General features: G+C 45.0%; 2 protein-coding genes across 2 annotated transcripts; one reads left to right on the top strand and one right to left on the bottom strand.

The window, feature by feature from the left end:
* Window positions 1-9728: 9728 nt before the first annotated feature.
* Window positions 9729-17056, top strand: LOC125539278 (mechanosensitive ion channel protein 1, mitochondrial-like). The gene is made up of 8 exons (XM_048702707.1): window positions 9729-9885; window positions 11264-12028; window positions 12472-12743; window positions 13326-13426; window positions 14149-14256; window positions 15390-15611; window positions 16215-16347; window positions 16565-17056. Exons 2-7 carry the CDS (start codon window positions 11289-11291, stop codon window positions 16317-16319), a joined length of 1548 nt encoding a protein of 515 aa, XP_048558664.1. The 5' UTR covers window positions 9729-9885; window positions 11264-11288; the 3' UTR covers window positions 16320-16347; window positions 16565-17056.
* Window positions 17057-18309: 1253 nt separating this feature from the next.
* On the bottom strand, window positions 18310-20611 carry LOC125539277. Its single transcript, XM_048702706.1, has 2 exons — window positions 18867-20611; window positions 18310-18540 (listed from the first exon to the last, which is right to left on the bottom strand). The coding sequence occupies exons 1-2, from the start codon at window positions 20298-20300 to the stop codon at window positions 18421-18423; spliced, it is 1554 nt and encodes a 517-aa protein (XP_048558663.1). The 5' UTR covers window positions 20301-20611; the 3' UTR covers window positions 18310-18420.
* Between the last annotated feature and the right edge of the window lie 3707 nt (window positions 20612-24318).

The following is a 24318-nucleotide window of genomic DNA, read 5'->3' as shown; positions in this document are numbered from 1 at the left end:
CTTTGTCATATATCTTGCTATCACATAGTTGCTTATCTTGCTTAGCATAAATTGTTGGTGCAGATAGGTGAGCCTAGTTGTTTTAGGTTTTATGCTTGGCAAATTAACCGCTAGGTTTATTCCGCATTTGTTCAAGCCTAAACTGTAATTATTTTAAAGCGCCTATTCAACCCCCCCCTCTAGGCGATATCCACGATCTTTCAATTGGTATCAGAGCCTCGTCTCTCTTTGTTAGTCTTAACCGCCTAGAGAGTAAAGATGTCGACTAGGGGATTAGGATTCTCTCACACTCTTAGTTTCGATGGCACAAATTTTGATGTTTGGGTAATTCGCATGCTTAATCTCTTTAGGGTCATGGACCCAAATTTAGAGTGAATTGTAGATATGGGGTTTTCTCCTCCAAATGATCCTGAAAGATTATCTTTAGAGGATGAGAAAAACTCTTATCTCAATGCTCAAGCTTCTAATGTGCTTTTCAATGCTTTGAGCAATGTAGTTATATTTCAACTCATGCCGTTCCGGGATGCTCATGAGTTGTGGACAAAGCTTCAATATAAATATGGCATGCCCAAGTTTTGTGGGGATGATTGTTCTCCCTCCACATCCGGCCGTATAGTCTTCTCAACTTCTTCTACTTCACCTACATGTGGCTTGCCACAAGGTAATGATATGGTGAGTAGTGTTGGTCATTGCAATGATGATAGTATGTTTATTGTGGATGATCCTTCATCACTATCTTATTGCAATGCTCCTTCTTTGGGCTTTAACACTTCGAGCACTCCAAATGTTTCACATGCTTGTGTTGATAGTCCTTGCATATCATGTAGAAATTGCTTGACTAAATCTCATGATGATATGTTTACTATGTCTTGTTGCCATGATAAAAATGCATATATGTCCTCGAATTGTTGTGCTAACAATGTAGAGGAAACCCGACACCCCATGGAACAAGATGTGGTCTTGAATGGTGCTTCAACGGATCCTACATCATCTATTGCATTTTGCCTTATGGCCAAGGCTTCAAAGGTATCTACCACTTTGAATCCCAATATATCTTGTGATGATGGCAAGAGTGATGATGATGTTGATTATGATGAAGAGAATGATAATGTTGCCTCCTTAAAAACTAAGGGGGAAATGATTTTTAAAGATCTTCACAAAAATAAACTTGCTTGTTCCAACTTGATGGAAATCATGTCTCTTGCCATTGAAGGCAAGAAATACATTGAGGAGTTGGAATCTCATCTAGAGGAGCATGAGGTCACCATTGAGAAAATGGAAGCTCATGAGCGTGATTACACAAATGAGATCGCGGAGCTATCTCAAGCTCTTGAACATGAACAAACCACATCCGAATCTCTTGAGGAGACCTTTGCTCTAGAATTATCTAGAATAAAGGAATCTCATGATAGAGCACTCGAGGTGGCCAATGATTTCAAAACTAAAAATGCTAAGCTTGAAGTTGCTCATGCTAGACTCCTTGAGGATTTTGAGCACCTCGAAAATGGCTCAAGGGTCATCAAGGGTGAGCTCATCAAACTCACCGAGTCTCACGCTCAACTTAAAGCTTCATATTCAAAAGAGCTTGCCAAGTTGTCTTCTCCTCTTGTTGCTAATGATGATGCTTGTGCTACTAACTCTATCTCTTGTGAAGCATCCATATTAAAGGAGAATGTTGAGCTAAGGGCTCAACTTGAGTTGCTATCTAGCAATTATGGGATGTTGGAAGAAAATCATGTAAACCTCACAAGCTCTCATGATGATCTTCTAGTATCCCATAATGTGCTAAAGATAGCTCATGAGGCCATGCTTGCTAAGGTAACATCTAGTGAGCCTCATGTGGATACTAGCACTACTTTTGGTCAAAATGCTATATTGCCTTGTGCTAGTCCTCGCGATTCATCCATGCATAACATTGGTACATCTTGTGATGAATTGCTTTCCTTGCCTTGTTGCTCTAACGATGAAGCTTATACTTCCTCTAGTACTTGTGTTGAGACTAACCATGCAGAGAAAATCAAAGAGCTCAAGGCCCAAGTCACTTCTTTGAAGAAAGACTTGGAAAAGAGTCATGAAGGAAAATTCACACTCAACAATATCTTGAGTGTGCAAAAATCCCCCAATGACAAAGGTGGACTTGGATTCAACTCCAACAAGAAGAAGAAGAAGTCTAAAGTGAACAAAAAGAAGGGCCAAGAATAAGTCAAGAATTCGGCCAAGATTGTTTGCTTCAAGTGCAAAGTAGAAGGGCATCATGTTAGATCTTGCCCATTGAAGAAGAAGGCCATTAGTGACAAGCAACAAGGGAAGCGTCCACAAGTTCGATCTCATGCTCAACCACAAGTTGAAGAAAGTCCTCTTCCCAAGAATCCTCAAGCTAATGCTTCTCAAGTTGAGAAATCAAGTGAGAAGAAAGTGAAGAGTAGACGTTGCTACTTATGTCGTGAGAAAGGTCACCTCGCCTCTTCATGCACTAGTGGTAACTTACCCAACCCAATTATTATTGATGATATCTATTCTCTTGGGAAGGATAAGGTTGGCAATGTGTTTGCCAAAGTTGTTGGTACTCAAAGTGGTGTCAAGAAGAGAACCATTTGGGTAGCCAAGCCTATTGTGACTAACCTCTTAGGACCCAACTTGGTTGGGGACCAACAAGCTCAAACTTGATCAATAGGTGTTGTTGGAGGGCATTGGAGACTTGGCTACTTTATGAAGAATTAAGGGGAATTCATCATTCTAATTGTCTCAAGCCAAGTTATTCGAATTATCAAGTTTCTATCTTATATCCAATGTTTCTCCATGCGGTAACTCGTGCTTAAAGTGTTTACATTGATAGTTACTTACCCCTTTGCATGTTTGGTTTTGTTCCTTGCATGTGTTTGTATATGTTGTGCTTCCAACTTGATTATCTTGAGCAATCAAGTATGTGTGTGTTGGTTTGCACATCATGTACGTGTATGTCACGCATTGAGCCTTTTGCATCTTGTTATTTTCTTAGTTGGCCCTTGTGAGAGATTAATGGAATATCCCATTATGGGGGAGTGATGTGCTTTGTGCACCTCACAATCCTATATATGTGTGTACATGAGTAATACCATATAGTATTGATATTTCTAGATTATCTAGTCGCTATGTGGTATGTCTTCTCATGAGAAATTCAAATTCTATATTGTCCATTAATTATCTCGTGTTGGATCATTTTTTGCCTCTTGTTTATCTTTAATTGGTTCACATTATGGGGGAGTAATATGCTATGTGTATATTACTAGCATAGAAAATGTGTACATTTGAGATATTATCACCTAGAATTGATATTGTAAATTATCTTGTTCCTAGGTGGCATGTTAGCTCTACAAGTTGCAATTTGCTTTTTGTTTGGTGTGAAGATGATGTCGGATATCCTTGCTATCTACCACCGGGAATTATTTCCAAATACTTCTTGTCTTTTGACAATTGGTACTCACTTATGTGTGGTAGAAATTATTGATCATCTTTACATTGGCCTTTGCTTTTATTTGCTTTATCTCTTGCCTAGGATTGTGTCAACTCCCATTGTTTTCCATACCACTTGTGGATCTTGTTATTTACTTGAGCTTGTCTAGTGTTTGTATAGATATAGTGAAAGTGGTGATCCCATCTTGTGCTTTTTGTATTCAAATGCAAATTCTCTATAATGCACAATGCTTGGGGGAGCTATCCTATTCTTCTTAGAACGCTCACCTTGTGATCCTTATCAAGTGTGTGTTGATGGAATGCAAACCGTTTCTTTTTGGTACTTTGTACCATCATGAAACTTTGTAGAGGGCTTGGTTTGTTTGGAACCATTCTCTCTTTTGGGAGTTTGGCATCTTTCTTTTTGAGTGTATCAATGGATATCTCATTCCTTGATGTATCTTTTATGGATATCCTCCAAGTGATGATTTATTCATTTGGTATATTTTCTCCGCTTGGTATTTCTTTGTCTTTTGGTCTCGGTTCTTGAAAGTCTTGAGCATGCATATTTACTTCTTATAGTTTCTTTGGCATGTTTTCTTTCTTTGACCCAATATATAGGGGGAACTCCACCAAGTCTCAAATTGGATGAGATGTGCATGAAATTCATTTTCATATCTATATGCACATATTTATGTGGAGTTTGTCCTATGTGTTGTTGGTTCTCTAACTCTTTGGTCCCAATGAGTTTGGGTACCATTTTGTTTGTGTTATTGTTCTAGGAACAAGTGGAGATGCATTGGATGCTCGGCTCACTCACAAGGAAGGTGTTGTCACCATGTGCTTATTGGAGTCAAGCTAGGATGATCAATGAACTACTTTGTACCTTCAATTGGTATCTACTACATCCTTCCAATGTTATCTCGGTAACAAGTATCTTCATATACTTCATGCACACATTTCTTGCATCAACCTTGTGTAGGTTGTATCATGACATGCTATCCATTCTTTCTTGTGATACTTGTTTCCTTTCTCAAAGCATCCCAACAATGATGTCTCGTTGCTAGTTGTGATGTCTTTGATGGGTGTGTGGTAGGAATTCATTTATATACTATAAGACCATATCTAGCCATGTGCTATGCTTCCAAGCAAATATCTTATTGGTATATGTATGACTTCCTTTTGGATATCTTGTTCCTTCGTGTTGTAAGTATTTCGGGTGTACATCCTTCTTTATAGATATATATCATCATGATCTAGTCTACCTAGAACCATATACACTTGAGAGAAATTACATCTCTAGATGATATCCTTTCTTTCACGCCCACCTTGCCTTTCTTATGTTATTTCTTTGGTGGCTCCGTGAAGGATTTTGCTTTGAGTGCGTATCGTATCTCGTTGCATCTTGATGCACTCTTGTGTGGTGAAGATTATTTTCCTCATGCTTATCTCTACAAGGCTTTTTCCATCTTAATTGGTATCCCTCGTCTTGATGAGGCTTTCATCTTCTATCTTCGCCACGGGTTGTCACAAGCATAGGTTCTTTATATGCTTATTAGTTAGCTTGTGAACCCATTTGCTAGTTGTATGTGGGAATGATAGGCCTTGCACTGTGTTGCCTCATTTTTTCAAGACTTTATTGATGCTTAATTCTCATCCGTACATTAGTCTTCTCAAGTGCATTACCTTGACTCACACACATAATTTTGGTTAAGCCCATTCTTAAGTTGCCTCTTTCACCTATTGCTCTACCATGTGTTTGTTACATGTACTAGGCTTAGTTTCCTATATGCTCACTTGCACTTGTTGTAAGTTTCTATTGATTTTGGGGGAGCTATGATCCTATTTTGTGCACTTTGTTTCCAAATTCAAATATTCTTATGTGTGCACAAATCATGGGGAACCTCTCTAGTTTCTTTAGAACACTCCTTTGCTCATATCATAATATCCTTTTTTTTGTGGATCATAGGATCTTTGGTCTATTTGGTTCAATTGATATCCATTGCTTGCTTGCTTCAATTGGTATCTTTTGATTGCTTGATTGCTTGTGTTTCTCTCTGTTATGTCTTTGTGGCATATCTTCCTTTAGCAATCTTTGTGACTCAATATAGTTGGTCTTCCTCCAAGTATTACCTTTGGAAATGTGTATGGCATTCCACTCTATTGTTGAGAAATACACAATTTTTTGGAGGAACACCTTTTATATTGGTCTTCTAAGCTTTTTGCCCATTTTGGCAATCGATGCCAATGGGGGAGAAGTTTCAGAGAGTTTCGTGGAGAAGTCTTCAGAGTTTTCTTCTTGCTTTGGTTTTGTTCCTAAGCATTTGCATATCATACTCATGCATCATTGGTTGTTGCATTGCATGGTGATGCATAATTCCTTGTATAAACTCTCTTGAAAGTGATTGTCATCAATTACCAAAATGGGGGAGATTGAAAGAACATGCGGTGCCCCCATGTTTGGTTTTGGTAATTGATGATAATCTCTATGGACTAATGATTGCCTTGAGTTATATTTGAAGGTTTTGTCCATAGGCTTTTCTTGGAGTCCATGTGTTGGTTTCAAGGAGTTTATGGGTTGATCAAGGTGCTATTAAGGAATTATCCAAAGCTTGGTCATGTGAGAGTTGAGCTTATTGCAAGCATGTCTTGAAGAAGAAGATTGTGTGATCATTCATGTTTACCTTCAAGACATCATCCAAACGAAGAGAGTTGGAAAGATTCAAGGTTGATCAAGACTAAGTCAAGAGTGAATCAAGTTGATCAACTCACAAAGAGTAGAAGATGTACCGAGAGGGATCAAGTGATCCCATGGTATGGTAAGCATTGTCCATTGCACTTTGTGTACTAACCCATGGTCTATGTGAGAGTCTATGTGGGGTTAGGTACGTGTCCATGGGCTTGTGTCAAGAGGATGATATCATACAACCCATGTGAAGGATGACATCAAGTGGTGATCGTCATCAAGATTGCCGTGTGCAATTTCAAGTAAAGAATCACGAAGAGATCAAGTGCTTGAAGCTTGCCATCCATTGTGGTGTCAATGGACTTGTGAAGATGTGCCGAAGAGTGGCTCACCCATAGTGGAGTATGGGGGAGCAATCATCTAGTCTTCATCGACCCAACGCAATCAAGAAAGGTGGTCCATCTTGAGGAGGACAAGATCGTCATCATCTAACTCAAGTGGATCATGTGCAAGGCAAAGGTTTGCCCTTGATAGGTTTTCTATTTTACCGGTCTCATGGTGGTAGTTGGGAGACCGGGTTATAGGATCGATAGCTGTACTATCAAGGGGGGCTCTCAAGTGAGTAGCTTGATCGTATCGTTCGTCGAGAGCTCAAACCACTGCATCCTTGCATCATGTTTCTTGGTTCTTGTTTGGTTTTCTTTGTGAGTCTTAGAGTTTATGGTCATCTTGATGACAAGCTTGAGTTCATTGAAAACGGAGTTCGCATGCGTCTTCTATGATGTTTTCGGTGTTGGAGGTTTTACCGCTCTTTTCCGAGGAAGGGTTCTCACCATTTTCTTATGGGCCTTTTCTCATTTGCTTCTTATTGATATTTCTTTGAAGATTGTGTTAGCCCTTGTTGCTAGCTTTCCAACAAACTTGGTTTCATCGAATTCGGAGTCCGTTTGCAAAAGTTGTGGCAGTTTTGGTGTTCTGAAAAGGCTGCAGCGGTACTACCGCGAATTGGAGCGGATGTAACTTTTTACTACCGCTCCAGAGCAGTACTACCGCGGCTCCTACAGCGGTAGTATCGCTCCGGACCAAAAACTCGTCCCAAGTCTTGCGGTGGTAGGCCCGGATGTATTTCTTTTAGTACCGCTCGCAAGCAGTAGTACCGCTACCATTTGCGGTAGTACCGTGAGGTCGAGCGGTAGTACCGTGAGGACGAGCGGTAGTACCGCTCCGGCGGTTCTTCTGGCCTTTTGCCTCCTCGCTGTTGTTTTTCAAAGGGGTACTTCCGCCCTAGCGGTAGTACCGCTCCTTGGAGCGGTAGTACCGCTCTGTGCGGGCTGTAAGTATAACGGTTGGATTTTTCCCCATCTATAAAAGGGGGTCTTCTTCCCCAATGAACCTTATCTTTTTGAGCTCGTGTTCTTCCCCCATTGTTGACCTTCTTCGATCTTGCTAACTCTCAATCCCTCCATAGATTCTTGCTAGTTTTTGAGGGAAAAGAGAGAGGAGATCTAGATCCACAATTCCACCAATCACTTTCTCCTTTATGTGAGGGGAACCCCTTGGATCTAGATCTTGGAGTTCTTGGTGTTCTCCTTCTTGTTCTTCCTCTCATTTTCCTCCCTAGCATTAGTTGCTTTGGTGGGATTTGGGAGAGAAGGACTTGGGCACTCCGTGTGTCCTTGCCATTGCATTTGTGCATCGGTTTGAGTTCTCCACGTGATACGTGGAAGTTACAAGCTGAGAAGCTTATTACTCTTGGGTGCTTGGTACCCTTGAGCTTGTTCCTCTTGGGTGCTTGGGCGCCCTAGACGGTTGTTGGTGTTCGGAGCTCAATCATTGTGGTGCAAAACTCCGGGCAAGCGTCGGGGTCTCCAATTAGGTTGTGGAGATCGCCCCGAGCAATTTGACGGGTACCGGTGACCGCCCCCAAGGGTTGCCAAAGTGTACGGGTTCGGTGACCGCCCCCAAGGGTTGCCATTTGTACGGGTTCGGTGACCGCCCTCAAGGGTCCCTTAGTGGAATCACGACATCTTACATTGTGCGAGGGCGTGAGGAGATTACGGTGGCCCTAGTGGCTTCTTGGGGAGCATTGTGCCTCCACACCGCTCCAAACGGAGATTAGCATCCGCAAGGGTGTGAACTTCGGGATACATCGTCGTCTCCGCGTGCCTCGGTTATCTCTTACCCGAGCCCTTTACTTATGCACTTTACTTTGTGATAGCCATATTGTTCTTTATCATATATCTTGCTATCACATAGTTGCTTATCTTGCTTAGCATAAGTTGTTGGTGCAGATAGGTGAGCCTAGTTGTTTTAGGTTTTATACTTGGCAAATTAACCGCTAGGTTTATTCCGCATTTGTTCAAGTCTAAACCGTAATTATTTTAAAGCGCCTATTCACCCCCCTCTAGGCGATATCCACGATCTTTTATTAAGTTTTGCTTTCGATTGTTGTCTTTATGTTGGATTTGATATTTGTGGGCCGATAAGATACGGGATTCAGCGGCGCAAAGAGTAAATCCCGCAAAGTCAACCCGTAAAAAAGCATATTCCGCGCATATGCTTTTTTACGGGTCCGTTTGAGGAGTCTGCATCTGTGGCCGTCTAAGCCGGTCCGTAAAAGCGGTTTTGCGCGAACTACAAACGCGTTTTGCGGGCCGACGGCATGCAGGGTCTGTTAGAATTGCTCTAACTCACATGTAGCGGACGACGACCGGACCGAGAAGGCACAGAAAATGTCTATTTTGTGTCCGCTTTGGACCTAAATCAGACCTAAATCTGAGACTGAAAAATGGATCCGCACGGATATAAAATAAACGAAAAATAAGAATGAGTTTGTGCATTGAGTGTTGATTTTTGTCCGTACAGACGCATACAGACATGAGCGGACGTTTTGGGTCCCTCGGTTGGAGTTGCTATGAGGGGAGCGGAGGTGCACCGAACGCCCACGGAGCTGGGAGGTGGTATGCGTGACGGAATCTCGCCGCGCTCGCCGGCTAATCAGCGACGAGGACCCGGCAAGGGCGGTGGTGGCGCCACTGTACGGTGAACCCAAAAAGATCAAGGACGGCATCCCGCACTGAGCGCGGTGAAGCCAGCAGCTTGCGTGGTGGCGCCACTGTACGGCGAGCTCCGAAAGTACGACGGGCGGCGGTGAAGCATGGCATGGCAGCCTGCGCGCGTGATGGCGTTGGCCTCGCACGCGCCGGAACGTGCCGCGCCGCCCGTCTCACGACGCCGAGCGTGCCACGCTGGTCTGAGCCGCGCGGTGCTGGCGGGCACGGTGGAATGCACGGGCCTAATTTCTTTTCTTTTTAGCTATATATATGCTGGGCCTAATTTCTAACGGTACTTGCTACCCGTAAAGGCCCAGCGAGGACACTTGCCCCGCGCTTGGAAGAGAAATGCAGCCTTGGATGGGTAATCCAGAAGGCCAGATCCCTCAGAGAAAAAAAGATCCCTCGGAGAAAAGAAAAGAATAGGAAAAGGGAAGGAAAATCTGAGCACGCACCGCACGACGCGGGGGTGAGGTGAGGGCAGGGAGGAGGCCCCACCCGCAGCCTCTCCACGACATCGCCTGTTTCCTGTCCCGCAAGAAAGGCAAGCAGAGAGCAAGGAAAATAAACCAGCGCAGTCCCCGTCGCCGTCGTGGCCTCACGCTTCACACCCCCCACCCCACGCGCCCACGCCCCTCCGGGCCAGCTGTTGAAGCGCGGCGGGGACGAAGCAGGAGCGCCGCCGGCTCCCGGACTCCTCCGCCTATCCGAAGCGTAAGCCCTACCACCCTCCCCTCTTCGAATCACTGCCGTGGCTGAACCTCCCCTTTCGTCGATGTGGGTTCTTACCGCTTCTAGATGGCGCGGCCGACAGTTGTAGTCAGAGCCTTCCCCGTGCGCCGCGGGCTTCGTCTCCGGCGTGCGTTTTGATGCGAGTTTTTTGCTTTGTTACTGACGCTCCGCCGCTGGTTCCGTGCCGCCCGATTCGAGGGTTTATGCAAATGTAGCATCCGGAATTCAAGTAAGGATTGTTGATGCCTAGTTCGTTCGTTCGATTCTGATGGGAGACCCGAATTCCCCCCTCTGATTAGTCTGATTTGACTTTACCGACGAATTATAGTCGCTGTGATTCGGAAAGTTTTGGGTGCTCGTTGATACTCCAAAACTATGTGCGTGTGATTCGGAAGTATAGGAGTACAACCTATGGCAAGGGTCACTTGCGTGGTCGCTCTGCAATGTATTTATTGCCGTGGCTCTAGCCCAATCATTTGTTGCAAAACGGAGCTTGCTATTATGATCGAGACATAGAAATGGATAGCATGGTTCAGTTAGAGAAACTGCGATGGGTGTACTTTTGTCATGTGCGTGTTGATAATTAGTACTAGTTTCATACACATTGTTTCTCTGCCGGTCATGTTCAAGTGAGAGTTGTGTTAAGGTTTATCCTCATTCCTTTTAGTCATCATTGCCATTTCTGTTGCTTTAATTATGTTTCCAGCTGTTTGATGTGAACTTTTATTTGTAACGGTGCCGGTTTGATTGGTGTTGCCTTAAGGGTTTATGCAAATATAGCATCTGGGTTGAGTAAGAATTGCTGCTTTATACTAGTTCGTTTGTCTGATTCTAACTTGAGACCTGAATTTTCCTGCTGATTAAGCTGATTTTGGTTGTGCCGACGAATTATTGTTGCTGTGATTGGGAAATTTGGCAAGGATCGCTCGAGTGGTCGCTTTGCACTGTAATTTTTTTATGTTTGCTCCTAATAAGGTTTGGCACACCAATTTGATGCAAATCCCGGAGCAGCCAACAGCATGGATAACAGTTAGAGAAGCAGCCGACGTCTGTCCTTTATCTTTTGATGTTTGAATACCTATAGTTTGCCGAGCTCTTTGGCACCATGAAATTGAAGTTCTCATGATTCAGAATTTTCGGATTTAGCATCCAGAGTTATTTTCTGGTCCTACAAGCTTAATGAAGTTTGATATGGTATATGTTGATAACTGGTAGTTTCATACATTGTTGCTTTGCTGTTGAATTATGGTTTATACTTGGTCATTTAGTCATCGTTAACAGAGTTTGGTAGTAGTCTTGTTTTCTTTTTAGTTATGTTTATTATTCTCCAATTTTCATATTGATTATTTTCATACTTCAGGGCACAGTTTCTTAAGTAGTGCACAATGTCTGGGTGTACAGCAATCTTGCGTCGGTCATCTCAGAATCTTATGGAGTTATCGATTGGGTCCAAATCTCCTGGCGCTTCTTTGAGGGGGTTCAACAGCTGTGCCAGGGGCAAGGCAAAACCAGGCAATTCAGTTATTGGGCAGATGAAAGCAATGGATCGTTTTCCTCCAGCCAATGGTGTGTCAAGGGCTATGATGCCCCTTTCTGCTTATATGGGCACTAATTGGTTGAATACTTCAAGGCCCAGTTTTAATGCATTGCCAGGACCGTTAGGTGTTTCCAGCATCCGCCGTGCATACTCATCAGACACTGGAATTAAGCCTGATGTCCCAATTGTTCCTCCCACTGAAACTGCTGAGGTTGGTACTGGAGGAACCACTTGGATGGACATTTTTGAAAATGCTCGCAACTCCGCCATCGATGCTACGACTGATGCTGGCAAGAAAGTGAAGGAGATGACTGATGCAGTTACACCCCATGTTCAAAGTTTTCTTGAGGCAAATCCAGATCTAGAAAAGGTAGTTGTTCCACTTGGAGGAACATTATGCGGTACGATTTTGGCATGGTTTGTCATGCCTATCATCTTCAAGAGGCTTCATAAGTATGGTTCACAGAACCCGATATCAGCACTTTTGGGGAACTCAGTCAACACTAATGCTTCATATAGCACCAGCATTTGGAGTGCATTGGAGGATCCTGCAAAATACTTGATCACATTTATGGCATTTTCAGAGATGTGAGTTTCTATTGAACTTACCTTGCACAGCTTTGCCACTGTTTTTACCATGTTGTGATGTTATTTAAATCTTCTCTTATATGTGTTGCCATTTAATCTGGGGTGTCGCCTTTCAATTTGTATCAAAAAATTGATGCAAGTTTAATTGTACCATGGTGACGTTTGTCTTGTCTCTCTTTTCTGAAAAAAAACAACAAGAGAAGCAGCTGCTGCATTTGAAAAATTCTTAGACTGAGCATATTTCTTTAATATTTGAAAGAGAAACTTCCTATCAAAATCAAGGATGCTTGTTGCCTGTTCTTTTTGTTAATGATACAGCAGTACACGTTCATTTATATTCATTAATTGTATGCATGTTTTTGCTAAGTTTTTGCCTGATAAAAAGTGGCATATTATGTTCTCAGAATGTTCATCATTTCTGATGTTTTTTCTTCATTCATCAGGGCTGCAGTGATCGCACCAAGTGTATCACCTTATTTTCCACAAGCATTGAGGGGTGCATTCGTCTTGTCGGTTGTCTGGTTTCTTCATAGGTGGAAAGCAAACTTTATCACTAAAGCTATGGCCAACCAAACTGCCTTAGTCACTGACAGAGCAAGGTTATCAGCTTTTAACCAAGTGTCTTCATTGGGACTGATTGCACTTGGTGTAATGGGTCTTGCTGAGGCTTGTGGTGTAGCTGTTCAATCAATATTAACTGTTGGTGGTGTGGGAGGTAATGTTCGGAACTGTTTTGAGGAATAATAGGTGATATGCCCATATGATAATGCATTTAGCAATCATTATCTGCACTAAAAAACATCAAGATTTAATAACCAAATGTAGCATGTAAAAGTAAGCGCTAAATAATTGTGTGTTCTGTCCTGTGCTTCCTAGACGTGAATAGCTCATTATCTTCTTTTCTATTTCTGAAAGATTTTTTTACTTAGATTTTTCTCATCGAAGCCGCATTTTGTTTCCTTGGCCTACCGTGTTGTACAAATTAGTTGCCACAACTGAGATGTGGTTGTTTATATATCTTAGAACAATATGATAATAAGGAATGTAGCCGTGTTTGACCTTTCGGTCCTTTCTGTTAGCTGCGTAATATGGATCTTCGATAACTCATGTATAGTTATGCTACGCATGCTATAATGCAGAAATCCTGTTAGGAAATATTACAGTCTTCAGCAATCTGTGCGTAAATAGTACAGCATGCACTATTTCTTCTTCCGTGTGAGGACTCCTCATATTTCTTGATTCAGTTGTTAATACTCCGAACAAAACTAAAATCCTTTTACACTGATGTGCATTGCAGGTGTTGCTACTGCTTTTGCTGCTAGAGATGTCCTGGGTAACGTGTTGAATGGGTTCTCCTTACAATTTTCTAGGCCATTCTCAGTTGGAGAATACATAAAGGTGCCTTATCATATATTCGTATACGTGATTACTGGACATACATTGTTAGAACCATGAGTGTACCATATGTACTATGAAATTCCGTTGACCTGGGACTGCATGTGTAATTTGTTTTTAGTATACATAGATGTTGATAAATGACAAATGTTTGCCGTGTGGTAGGCACTAGTTGGTGCTAGTAAATTGTCAAACTATAACATTCAGTAATATGAGCTCATGATTATCAAATGCCCTAGGAGAATAGAAGATGTTCATCTTTAGCTTGGGATATGTGCTTGATCCGTGCCCTGAGGAAAAATAGAACTCATCTCTTACAGTTTTAAAGCATTGGATTACAAACAAGGTCTCCAGCAAAGTGATACCAGCTACCGAGTCATGGTAGTTGAGAGGCTTTTTACGAAAGGAGGAAACAAAGTTGACCCAAGACATGACAACCCGCTTTTACAGTTATGACCACCGCGTTTGTTTTCATGAATAAAAATACACTGTCCCTAAATTACTATGGTTATGAATATGTCAAGTATCTCATGTTACTGTTAGATGTGTCCCTGAGGAGCAAGTGTTTCATCTGTTTATCCTGCTGTGAGTCAGATGTTACCTTATTTCTCATGAAGTTCATGTTTGCAGATAATAATGCATGTTCACAGGCCAATTTTATCTTTTATTGCTTTATAATTGTGTAGCATATATAGACTCCCTAAGTAAAACATTTTCCTTTGTAGGCTGGGTCAATAGAAGGCACGGTAGTCGAAATAGGACTTACTTCAACTTCGATGATGAGTCCAGAAAAGCTTCCCTTCACAGTGCCCAATTCTCTGTTCTCAAGTCAGGTATCATCACATCTTCTACTGGATACTAAATTCTTAAACAACACATATTATGCCTACATGGTGACATATGTAATTTGTACCATCTTACTTTTTTCCCCCCATTTTGCTTATCATATCCTGTTTTACTTGGTGCAATGTTTTTTTTTTGCACGTTTCTTTCTTTATCACTGGATGGTAATGATATCACTCGCTATTATAGGCTGAATTTTCTCTAGTTAGCAATTTGTGATGCAATGTTCTGTAACATGGACTCGTTAAGGCAACTTGAATCACTATCCACATTTAAATGTATGTATATCAGTATATCACCCTGGAACCATCTATGTGTGATATTCAACTGCCTGGAATATAACACCCTTGATATCTTTACCCAATGTGACAATCTTTGGACACACCATAAAGGCATAAACAAGATCCGAAACACCTAGGAAACATGCAAACAAGAATATGTGGTAACCTCGCACATGTAAGAGCAATTTTTTTGTGATTAGCTATAGTACTTTTCAGTTATAGCTCAAGCATGACAAATTCAGAACTTAGCCTCTACAGTAGTTATCAGTTACACTGCTAAAGCTTACTACTCCCTCCGTTCCTAAATATAAGCCCTTTTAGAGATTCCAAGGACTACGTACGGAGCAAAATGAGTGAATCTACACTCTAAAATGCGTTTATACACCTCCGTAATGTAATCCGTATTGGAATATCTAAAAGAGCTTATATTTAGAAATGGAGGGAGTACTTTCTACTGAAATTTAATTTGTCAGGATTTTCCCCAGACCACAAGGACTTTTCGCACTGAGACTGGGTACAGCCTTCTTTTAAACTTCAGGATTTGTTTGAGTTGAACTTTGTACATATGGCCTCATTGCAGTTGTAATGGGGAGTAAAACACATGAATTTTGGAGATTTAAATCAACTTTGAGTGATTCACTTCTGTACGAAGTTTGGAGTAGGAGAAGTTTGCTCAAATGTTTTTGTTCATTTTATTAGTTAAAATATCCCAGAAAGATGACAAATCATTGAAAGATGACAATGCATGCCAAAAGTAATGCTGTTTAGATTTTGGCCAGTTATGCGATTATCAGTGTCAGGGTGACCTATCTTCTCTCATGACATTCTTTGAATAATTGCAGATTATAGTGAATAGATCACGAGCTCAGTGGCGAGTTAGTGTGACCAAGATTCCTATAAAACTTGAGGATATTGAGAAAGTTCCTGCTGTAGCAGAGGAGATAAAGTCTATGTTAAGGTCCAACCCAAAAGTTATCTCGGAAACAGATGCTCCTTACTGCTACCTCTCAAGATTGGAAAGTTCATATGGAGAGCTTGTCATAGGGTGCATCCTCCAAAAAATGGTGCGTTAAATTTATTTCGTTCAAAGTTATTACGTTGGATTTCAGTAAGGCATTTGTTTGGGCGATAAGGTGAAGAAAGTAGCACCAGATAAAAGGTCATATAGTGATAACCTGGCAACACTTGTCCATTATACATGCATTTTTCTCTTTGACATGGCTCAGTGGTCAAGAGTAGAAGAAAACATGTGACTTGAAATTTTATGTATCCATTTGGTGATCAACGCTTACTATATTAGATTGCGTTGCATCGTATCAACCTGTTCTGTTGAATCCAACTTGTAAGCTGCTGCTATCTGTTGCTGTTCTGGAGTTGTGCTGCAACAAGACTAAGAAATGTGATCCAAAATAGTGTATCATCGAAATGAACATAACACAAAACGATTTTCTGTCAGTCTGTCCAGCTTAAGCAGTTTGATGTTCTACAGTAATGCAAACATCTCCCAGAGTTGTTCATAGTTTGTAATTATCCACAATTCACCACAAGGGCGTAGCCATATAGAACAATACTTTTGCTGCTCTGTAACCTGCTGTACTGGTGCTGTGGTGCAAGTTTAGAATACTTATCGTCCTTTTTGTTTGATATGAATCTCTTCACACTTTCAGAGAAAGGACGACTTGATATACGCAGAACAGGACATTCTTCTAGGAGCTGCCAGGATCATCAAGTCACATGGCGTTGAGTTTGGAAGCACCACACAGTGCTGCTGATTCTGATGTTTTCTCAAACTCAAGTAGGGTAAGTCGATATTTTGCTGCGCAGCTTACCTGTAATGTAATGTGAGCTGCTCATTTTTCAGTCGGTACTATTCTAAGCAAACGTGATTGATTGGATGAACCATTTTCACCCCATTTCTAGCCTTTAGTAATAGAAGTTTGGCTGCTTATTACAGTTTTGAACAAGTTAGTTATGTAAAAAAAGAAAAAAAAGTGACAGGGAATTGTATCGATGGCAGGTGAACGTCGCTAGCCTGGAGGAGTACATACGCGGAGGGTTAGAGGAGATTTTGCTTGGTGCGCGTGCGAACGCAGGGACCTCTTGCGGAACCAAGGTGGGACTTTTGTTGCCTGTCCTCAATTTGGCGAACATACATCGTCCGCTGCCGGAGAATATAACTGTCTTGCGTTACAACATTTTGCTACGTACGCTGATAGTACTGCTTAGCGAGTAGTTTACCATGATTCGTCAGTGTTCAGTCGTGGTAACTTGAAACACATGGGGTGGCATGATCCACCGGAGGTCTGCATCAGGGCCAAGGAGTATCCCGTTTGGCCTTGGAACTCTAAATGCTGGAACGTCGACATGCGTGCAAGTGTTGTTTTGATGCATGTCTAGGCGTGATAGACACCTTTGTCCTGAATCGGTGTGTCGAGGACCATGTTGACACGCGTCGTTCGGCTTTTATTTCTAGATCTGGCTACTATAGTCCTATGCATATGCTTGTTAATTTGCTTGTACTCCGTTGAGTACGTCCGGAATTAAGGGTATGTCTGGTTCTTGCCTGTAGCTCCCTTGCCAATTATTTGGCGAGGGATTCCACCGCCTAGGGGTTGGCCATTCAACAAAGGACTCATTGGCAGCCAAATACTTCCTCCGTTTTTATTCAGTCCGCATATTAGCTTTGGTCAAAGTCAAGCTTTGTAAACTTTGACTAAGTTTATAAACAAAAATATTAATATATACAATAACAAATCAATACTGTTAGATTTATTATTGAATGTACTAACACATCATATAGATTTATTATGGTAAATGCTTATAATTTTTTCTATAAAGTTGATCAAACTTTATGAAGTTTGACTTCAGTCAAACCTAATATGCACACTAAATAAAAACGGAGGGAGTACTTTGCAACAAACCAAACAACGTTTTGGTAGGGTGAGTGGAAACCAAACAGACCCTAAACAAGTAGTAGCACTGTATACGATTGACACTGTAGACTTGTCATAGGGAATCATTACCACAGGAATGGCATAAAATACTCGAGTTAGGCAACGCCTTTCGCTCTCGTTTCTAGGACTAGGATGGAATCGGGAGCGACATGAATCACGGGAGAACGTTGGCATGCGACCTCCTTTTCATGGCCATGTGCGTGCCGACAAGTGTAAATGGTTTTCGGTTGCGCCGGTGCGCCACCTGTTGAACCGGCCTCGGCGAGCATTTATAGCTCTGTTGCTGATGGTTCGGAGGAATGAATGAACACTCTCCACATCACCTTAATTATGTCTCGGGCGGATGGGGCTGGTAGATTTGGTCGTCCCTGTTGCCAGAAAGCATGCCAAGCCGGATCCCTATACATGCTGTCGCCGGACGTGCTTTCCCCTCTTGCCCGACACGGCCGAGGCGAGCCACGCCGGGTGCCAGAAACGAAGTAAAAACCGACGCGCTGACCCAATTTCACACACAAACACAAGCCCCCACGCCATCCCACCCCGCGTGGGTGTTGGCCGAACGCCTGGATCTTGCCACCAAAGGCTGAAACCAAAGCTTTCCCAAGTCCAAATCCCAGTAGCCCCACACGCCTTTTAGCACAGCGAACCAGCATGCGTTCATGCATGCCCTGCCACGTCTCCTTCAACTGTTGTGGGGGCAGCAGCGGCACGATGCAGTGCAGAGGAAAAGCTTCGAGTCCTTCTCGTGCCTGGTGATGGCCCGTGAGGCGCAAAGCACCAGCACGGTAGTAGGTACGCAGGCAGGAGATGACCGAACGAGGCTCTCGTTTGTTATACCTTCCAGCAAGAATACAAGAAGAGAGAAAAAAATAATATTGTATCGTCCTACAGTGTTCTCCTAACAGAGGCTAGGCTAGACCTAGACTACTTGGCTGAACTCGCCGTCCCTGCACACGCCCACGTCGATGGTCATCGTCTTCTTCCCCTCCTTCCCCACCTTGGGCGACGACAGCACCCTACAGCAGTTCCTCCTCGGCGACTGCACAACATCCATGTGAGCCATGCATCATCAGTAAACAAACTCGCCAAAGGCAATATAAGTACTAGTGTTTCCACACACATCAGCAATCCTTTATTAAAGGTACGTATGCTAACATTCGCTCAGGTAGTCAACCAAACCTAGTACGCAATTAACAGTGGATACGCTTCTCCTACCATTGCTAGAATTTTTAACTATCTTGTATTGCATTCCTATCTTTGGACTGTATAGTTTAGTGTATAATACTCGTTTTTAATTAGCAATTGGGCCATTTGTGTATATGCTGAAAAAGGAATTGAGTTAAGGGAAGGAGCGAAGGGGATTACCCGGTCCCATATCCCGGGGTCGGGCCTCTTGAGCACGACGATGTGGTCGAGATGCGCGTCCGGGTCGGTGATGTTCCAACGGCACGCGGGCCGCGTCTCGTTCGCGGGGCGCCACCGCTCGTACCGCGTCACCGTTGTCTCCCCGCCGCGGGCGGCCTCCGCGCTGCGCGCCGACGACAGGTAGTACACGGCCGGCTTGTGGCACGGCGTGCGCGCCAGGGGCCGCGTGTTGAAGGCGTACGCCGTGTAGTCGGCGCGCCGGTACCAGTTGAGGAACGTCCGCGCCGGCATCTCCATCTCCCGCGGCGAGGTCACCCCCCTCGACACCAGCACGGCGAACCCCCACGCCACCGACACCGTCCACCGGTTCGCCCCGTCGTAGCAGATGGACTGCTGCATTATCCCCGCCGGGTCCAGCCTCACGGGCCCGCTGAACAGCCTCCGCACCGCCGCCGGCCGCGCGGGCGCGTTGGGGAACAGCGGCTGCACCACGTCCAGGTGGTGCAGCGTCACGATCGGCGCCACCGGGTGCGCCGCCAGGAGGCCCAGCAGGTCCCCGTACACGTCGTACTGGTGGAACCCCGGGTGCTTGGTGAGCGGCACCCCCAGCTCCGCCATGCACGCCTGGATCCGGTCGTCGCTGCCGTAGAGCGCCGGGTAGCGGCTGATGCAGCCGTCCTGAATCCGCGCGAGCGCCTCCGCCAGCGGCCTGCTGATGGCGAAGCCGCCGCCGCCGTACGCCATCCCGTAGGAGAAGTAGATGTTCTGCAGGTGGCTCTCGGAGAGGGAGCCGATGTAGTAGGGCTGGCGGTGGTCGAACTTGTTGAGAACGGTGAGCAGGTTGTCCGGGAAGAAGACGGTGTCGTCGTCGCCCATGACGAACCAGCGCACGCCGGGGAGGCCGAGGCGGAAGGTCTCGGAGACGATGCGGGAGATGCGGATGGCGGAGCGGTGGCCGCGCCGGTGCGTGTAGGGGAAGGCGGAGGTGTCGGAGGAGATCTTGATGGCCGGGAGCCCCGTCCGCGCCGTCGACATGTTGGACTCCCGCACCTCGCGGTCCAGCCAGACGTAGCCGCGCATGGCGCCGCGCGGGCGCCACCACACCTTGATGTACTCCTTGCGCTTGTCCCAGAACCGCGACGAGGCCGCGATGCCGAACACCACGTGCTGCAGCGTCGTCGCCGCGGACGCCGCGGGGGCGGCCTTACTGTCGGCCACCGCCGCAGCGGTGCGGTTGGTGGAGACGCGGGAGGAGACCGCGGTGGGGTCCGGCGGGCAGGACGCGGTGGACGAGGAGGCGGCGGAGGCGAGGAGGAGGTGGAGCGTGTAGAAGAAGTAGAGGGCGGTGAGGGGGAGGAGGAGCAGGAGGAGGAAGCGGAGGAAGGAGCCGGTGGCGGACTCCTTGCCGCCGCCGCCGCCGCCGCCCCCCTTCATTCCTGGCGCCGTGGCTGCTCCTTGCCGCCGCCGCCGCCGCCGTGCCCGGCCTCACAATGCCTCTTCCTCGGCGGGCGGGCGGGGTATGCTGACCGCGACTGGTATCGGGGAGTGGGGTTCTGGCGAGTGAGATTTGGGAAGGAGATTTACAAGGGCGGGTCGCGTGGGCAGCAGCCACGGGAGTGTGCCAGGTCGCCCATCCCCTCCGCGTGTTGCTCTGCTTCTGGTTCTCAATCTCACTCTCTTCACTTGTTCTAGCGTCGTTGCGGCGTGGACTGGGATTGAGTGGGGTTTTCGGGTGCGGTGGGGGGTGGGGGGTGGGGTGGGTGGGGCGGCGCCTTTTCGAGGTTTCTCCCGTGCCGGTGCTGCACTGCCTGCATGTCCCGTCCCTATTCAAGTGCACATTTATTTTTCAACTACTGCTAAAAAAAAGTTCGCATTTATTTATTTCCTACCAAAAAGCCTATTTATGTATTTTATGGCAAGGTGCTGCCCGGGGATGGATGATTACTTGCTGTGATGCCGCTGGCTTCTCTTTTACAGAAACGTGGGAGGTTCTTCAATCGATTTGCAGATTTCGGTCCGCCGGAATAGTTGATTAGATTTCAGGCTGGCGATTTGCAGATCAGGGAGGCGCATTGATGCCCCGGCTATATTTGCGGGGTATGACTAGGTCTCAGTCGATTGAGATTTAACCAAGTCTCAGTCAAGTAACATAACATGCAAAAGAAAAATGAAAAATAAAAAATGAAAATTTTACACGAATTTTAATATAAGATCTCACGGATATAGAGCATGATTGGTTTGTTGCTAATATTTGGCTAGCCAAATGTTGGCAATACTAAGACTTGCCAAATATTGGCAACTTTATATGAGTTAGGCAAGACAACTTGGTAACCAATTAGTAATTAGTAGCCAATATCTGGCACAATGCCAAACATTGGCATGCCAATTTTTGGCACAAAACCAATTATGCTCATAGCATCGATTGAGACTTAACGAAGTCTCAGTAGCAAGACTGATATTTGTGTTAGAGCGTCAAACGATCAAGACGGGCTACTCGGTCAATGACTGGACCGGACGCAAAAAGCTACCCAATTGGTCTCCGCACAACCAACTCAAATGTCCCGACTGACCGACATTCCCTATATCCTACATATAACTAGGGCGAACATAGAGATGCCCAGACGCGTGTGCCACATCGGATTGACCGCTAGGGCTTGCGTCAATTCAGCCATATCCGCTCCTCCCACCTTGCTCGAGCGGTTCTCTTCTCATCTCTGCTCGTCCTTCTCCGCACAGCCATCATCGGACTTCTGTCGCTATCGGTGCTCCGCCACCATTCCAAACCCAAGGCTTCGCCACCGGACGCCCCAACTCACACGTTGTCGACCAGGCCGCCACCGGCGCAGCTCCGGTACGGCAAACTCTCCTATATTTGCACCTCGCGCTCTACGTGTTCGATGAAATGTGCGAGCCGAGCATTACTTCAAGGGTTCCATCAAGGGCCGGTGCACGTCTTCTGTACACAAACTACTTCACAGCGGTCCCAACATTTCATGAAACTTTTTTCGTCGTTGCTACTGGATGAGTGAAAAGTTGTTTGTGCGGGTAGTGGAAAGGCGTGGAGAAGGCTGATGACAACTTCAAACTAAGAAAGGATTGTTGCCGAAAATTATCCTTCTCTCCTCTACACAAATGCACGGCTCCTCTTAGGATGCTTGCTTATGGTAAAGTAGCAGATGCAATTGATGCAGAAATTCGGATGGGAGAGACCACGGTCCTGAACACCACGAAGCAACTTGCACGCATTCTGGTGAAGATGTTCGGACCAGAGTATGAGAGAGCTAAATGTGGAGGACACAGAAAAATTGTTGGCAATTTGAGCAGCAAGAGGATTTACCAGTATGTTAGGTTCAGTTGATTGCATGCACTCGCAATGTAAGAACTGCCCGAAAAGTTTGAGTGGGCAATACCAAGATCACGTCAAAGAAGTCACCATCATACTTGAAGTAGTGATATCGCATAACTTCTGGATTTGACATGCTTTCTAAGGCACGTCAGGTTCATGCAATGACATCAATGTGCTCCAACGATCTCCTTTGTTCAAGAGACTCTGTGATGAGAAGCTCCACCTGTTGAGGAACGTAGTAATTTCAAAAAAAAATCCTACGCACACGCAAGATCATGGTGATGCATAGCAACGAGAGGGGAGAGTGTTGTCTACGTACCCTCATAGACCGGAAGCGGAAGCGTTAGCACAACGCGGTTGATGTAGTCGTACGTCTTCACGGCCCGACCGATCAAGCACCGAAACTACGGCACCTCCGAGTTCTAGCACACGTTCAGCTCGATGACGATCCCCGGACTCCGATCCAGCAAAGTGTCGGGGATGAGTTCCGTCAGCACGACGGCGTGGTGACGATCTTGATGTTCTACCGTCGCAGGGCTTCGCCTAAGCACCGCTACAATATTATCGAGGATTATGGTGGAGGGGGGCACCGCACACGGCTAAGAGATCAATGATCAATTGTTGTGTCTCTGGGGTGCCCCCCTGCCCCCGTATATAAAGGAGTGGAGGAGGGGGCCGGCCAAGGAGGGTGGCGCGCCCTAGGGGGGAGTCCAACTCCCACAGGGAGTAGGGCTCCCCTTTTTCCTATTAGGAGTAGGAGAGGGAAGGAAGAGGAAGGAGGGAGGAAGGAAAGGGGGGGGCCTTCCCAATTCGGATTGGGCTTGGGGGGGGGGTCCCTCCCTTGCTCCTTTCCCCTCCTTTCCACTAAGGCCCAATAAGGCCCATATACCTCCCGGGGGGTTCCGATAACCTCCCAGTGATCCGGTATTGTCCCAATCTCACTCGAAACCTTTCCGGTGTCCAAATATAGTCGTCCAATATATCGATCTTTATGTCTCGACCATTTCGAGACTCCTCGTCAAGTCCGTGATCACATCCGGGACTCCGAAAAACCTTCGGGACATCGAAATATATAAACTCATAATGAAACTGTCATCGTAACGTTAAGCGTGCGGACCCTACGGGTTCGAGAACAATGTAGACATGACCGAGACATGTCTCCGGTCAGTAACCAATAGCGGAACCTGGATGCTCATATTGGCTCCTACATATTCTACGAAGATCTTTATCGGTCAGACTGCATAACAACATACGTTTGTTCCCTTTGTCATCGGTATGTTACTTGCCCGAGTTTCGATCGTCGGTATCTCAATACCTAGTTCAATCTTGTTACCGGCAAGTCTCTTTACTCGTTCTGTAATACATCATCTTGCAACTAACTTATTAGTTGCATTGATTGCAAGGCTTAAGTGATGTGCATTACCGAGAGGGCCCAGAGATACCTCTCCGACAATCGGAGTGACAAATCCTAATCTCGAAATACGCCAACCCAACATGTACCTTTGGAGACACCTGTAGAGTACCTTTATAATCACCCAGTTACATTGTGACATTTGATAGCACACAAAGTGTTCCTCCGGTAAACGGGAGTTGCATAATCTCATAGTCATAGGAACATGTATAAGTCATGAAGAAAGCAATAGCAACATACTAAACGATCGGGTGCTAAGCTAATGGAATGGGTCATGTCAATCACATCATTCTCCTGATGATGTGATCCCATTAATCAAATGACAACTCATGTCTATGGTTAGGAAACATAACCATCTTCGATTAACGAGCTAGTCAAGTAGAGGCATACTAGTGACACTTTGTTTGTCTATGTATTCACACAAGTATTATGTTTCCGGTTAATACAATTCTAGCATGAATAATAAACATTTATCATGATATAAGGAAAAAAATAATAACTTTATTATTGCCTCTAGGGCATATTTCCTTCAGTCTCCCACTTGCACTAGAGTCAATAATCTAGATTACACAGTAATGATTCTAACACCCATGGAGCCTTGGTGCTGATCATGTTTTGCTCGTGGAAGAGGCTTAGTCAATGGGTCTGCTACATTCAGATTCGTATGTATCTTGCAAATCTCTATGTCTCCCACC

This window comes from Triticum urartu, chromosome 2, assembly GCF_003073215.2.
Source record: "Triticum urartu cultivar G1812 chromosome 2, Tu2.1, whole genome shotgun sequence".
Taxonomy (NCBI): Eukaryota; Viridiplantae; Streptophyta; class Magnoliopsida; order Poales; family Poaceae; genus Triticum; species Triticum urartu.
This window is presented reverse-complemented; position numbering and strand designations above follow the sequence as displayed.

Bases quoted from the DNA above. Each gene is read 5' to 3' on its own strand.
- LOC125539277 (XM_048702706.1), bottom strand. From the start codon at position 20,300: ATGAAGGGGGGCGGCGGCGGCGGCGGCGGCAAGGAGTCCGCCACCGGC. The intron at 18,541-18,866 runs GTAATCCCCTTC...GATGTTGTGCAG, and splicing joins ACCCCGGGATATGGGACCGG to TCGCCGAGGAGGAACTGCTG.
- LOC125539278 (XM_048702707.1), top strand. From the start codon at position 11,289: ATGTCTGGGTGTACAGCAATCTTGCGTCGGTCATCTCAGAATCTTATG. The intron at 12,744-13,325 runs GTAATGTTCGGA...TGTGCATTGCAG, and splicing joins AACTGTTGGTGGTGTGGGAG to GTGTTGCTACTGCTTTTGCT. The intron at 15,612-16,214 runs GTGCGTTAAATT...TCACACTTTCAG, and splicing joins GGTGCATCCTCCAAAAAATG to AGAAAGGACGACTTGATATA.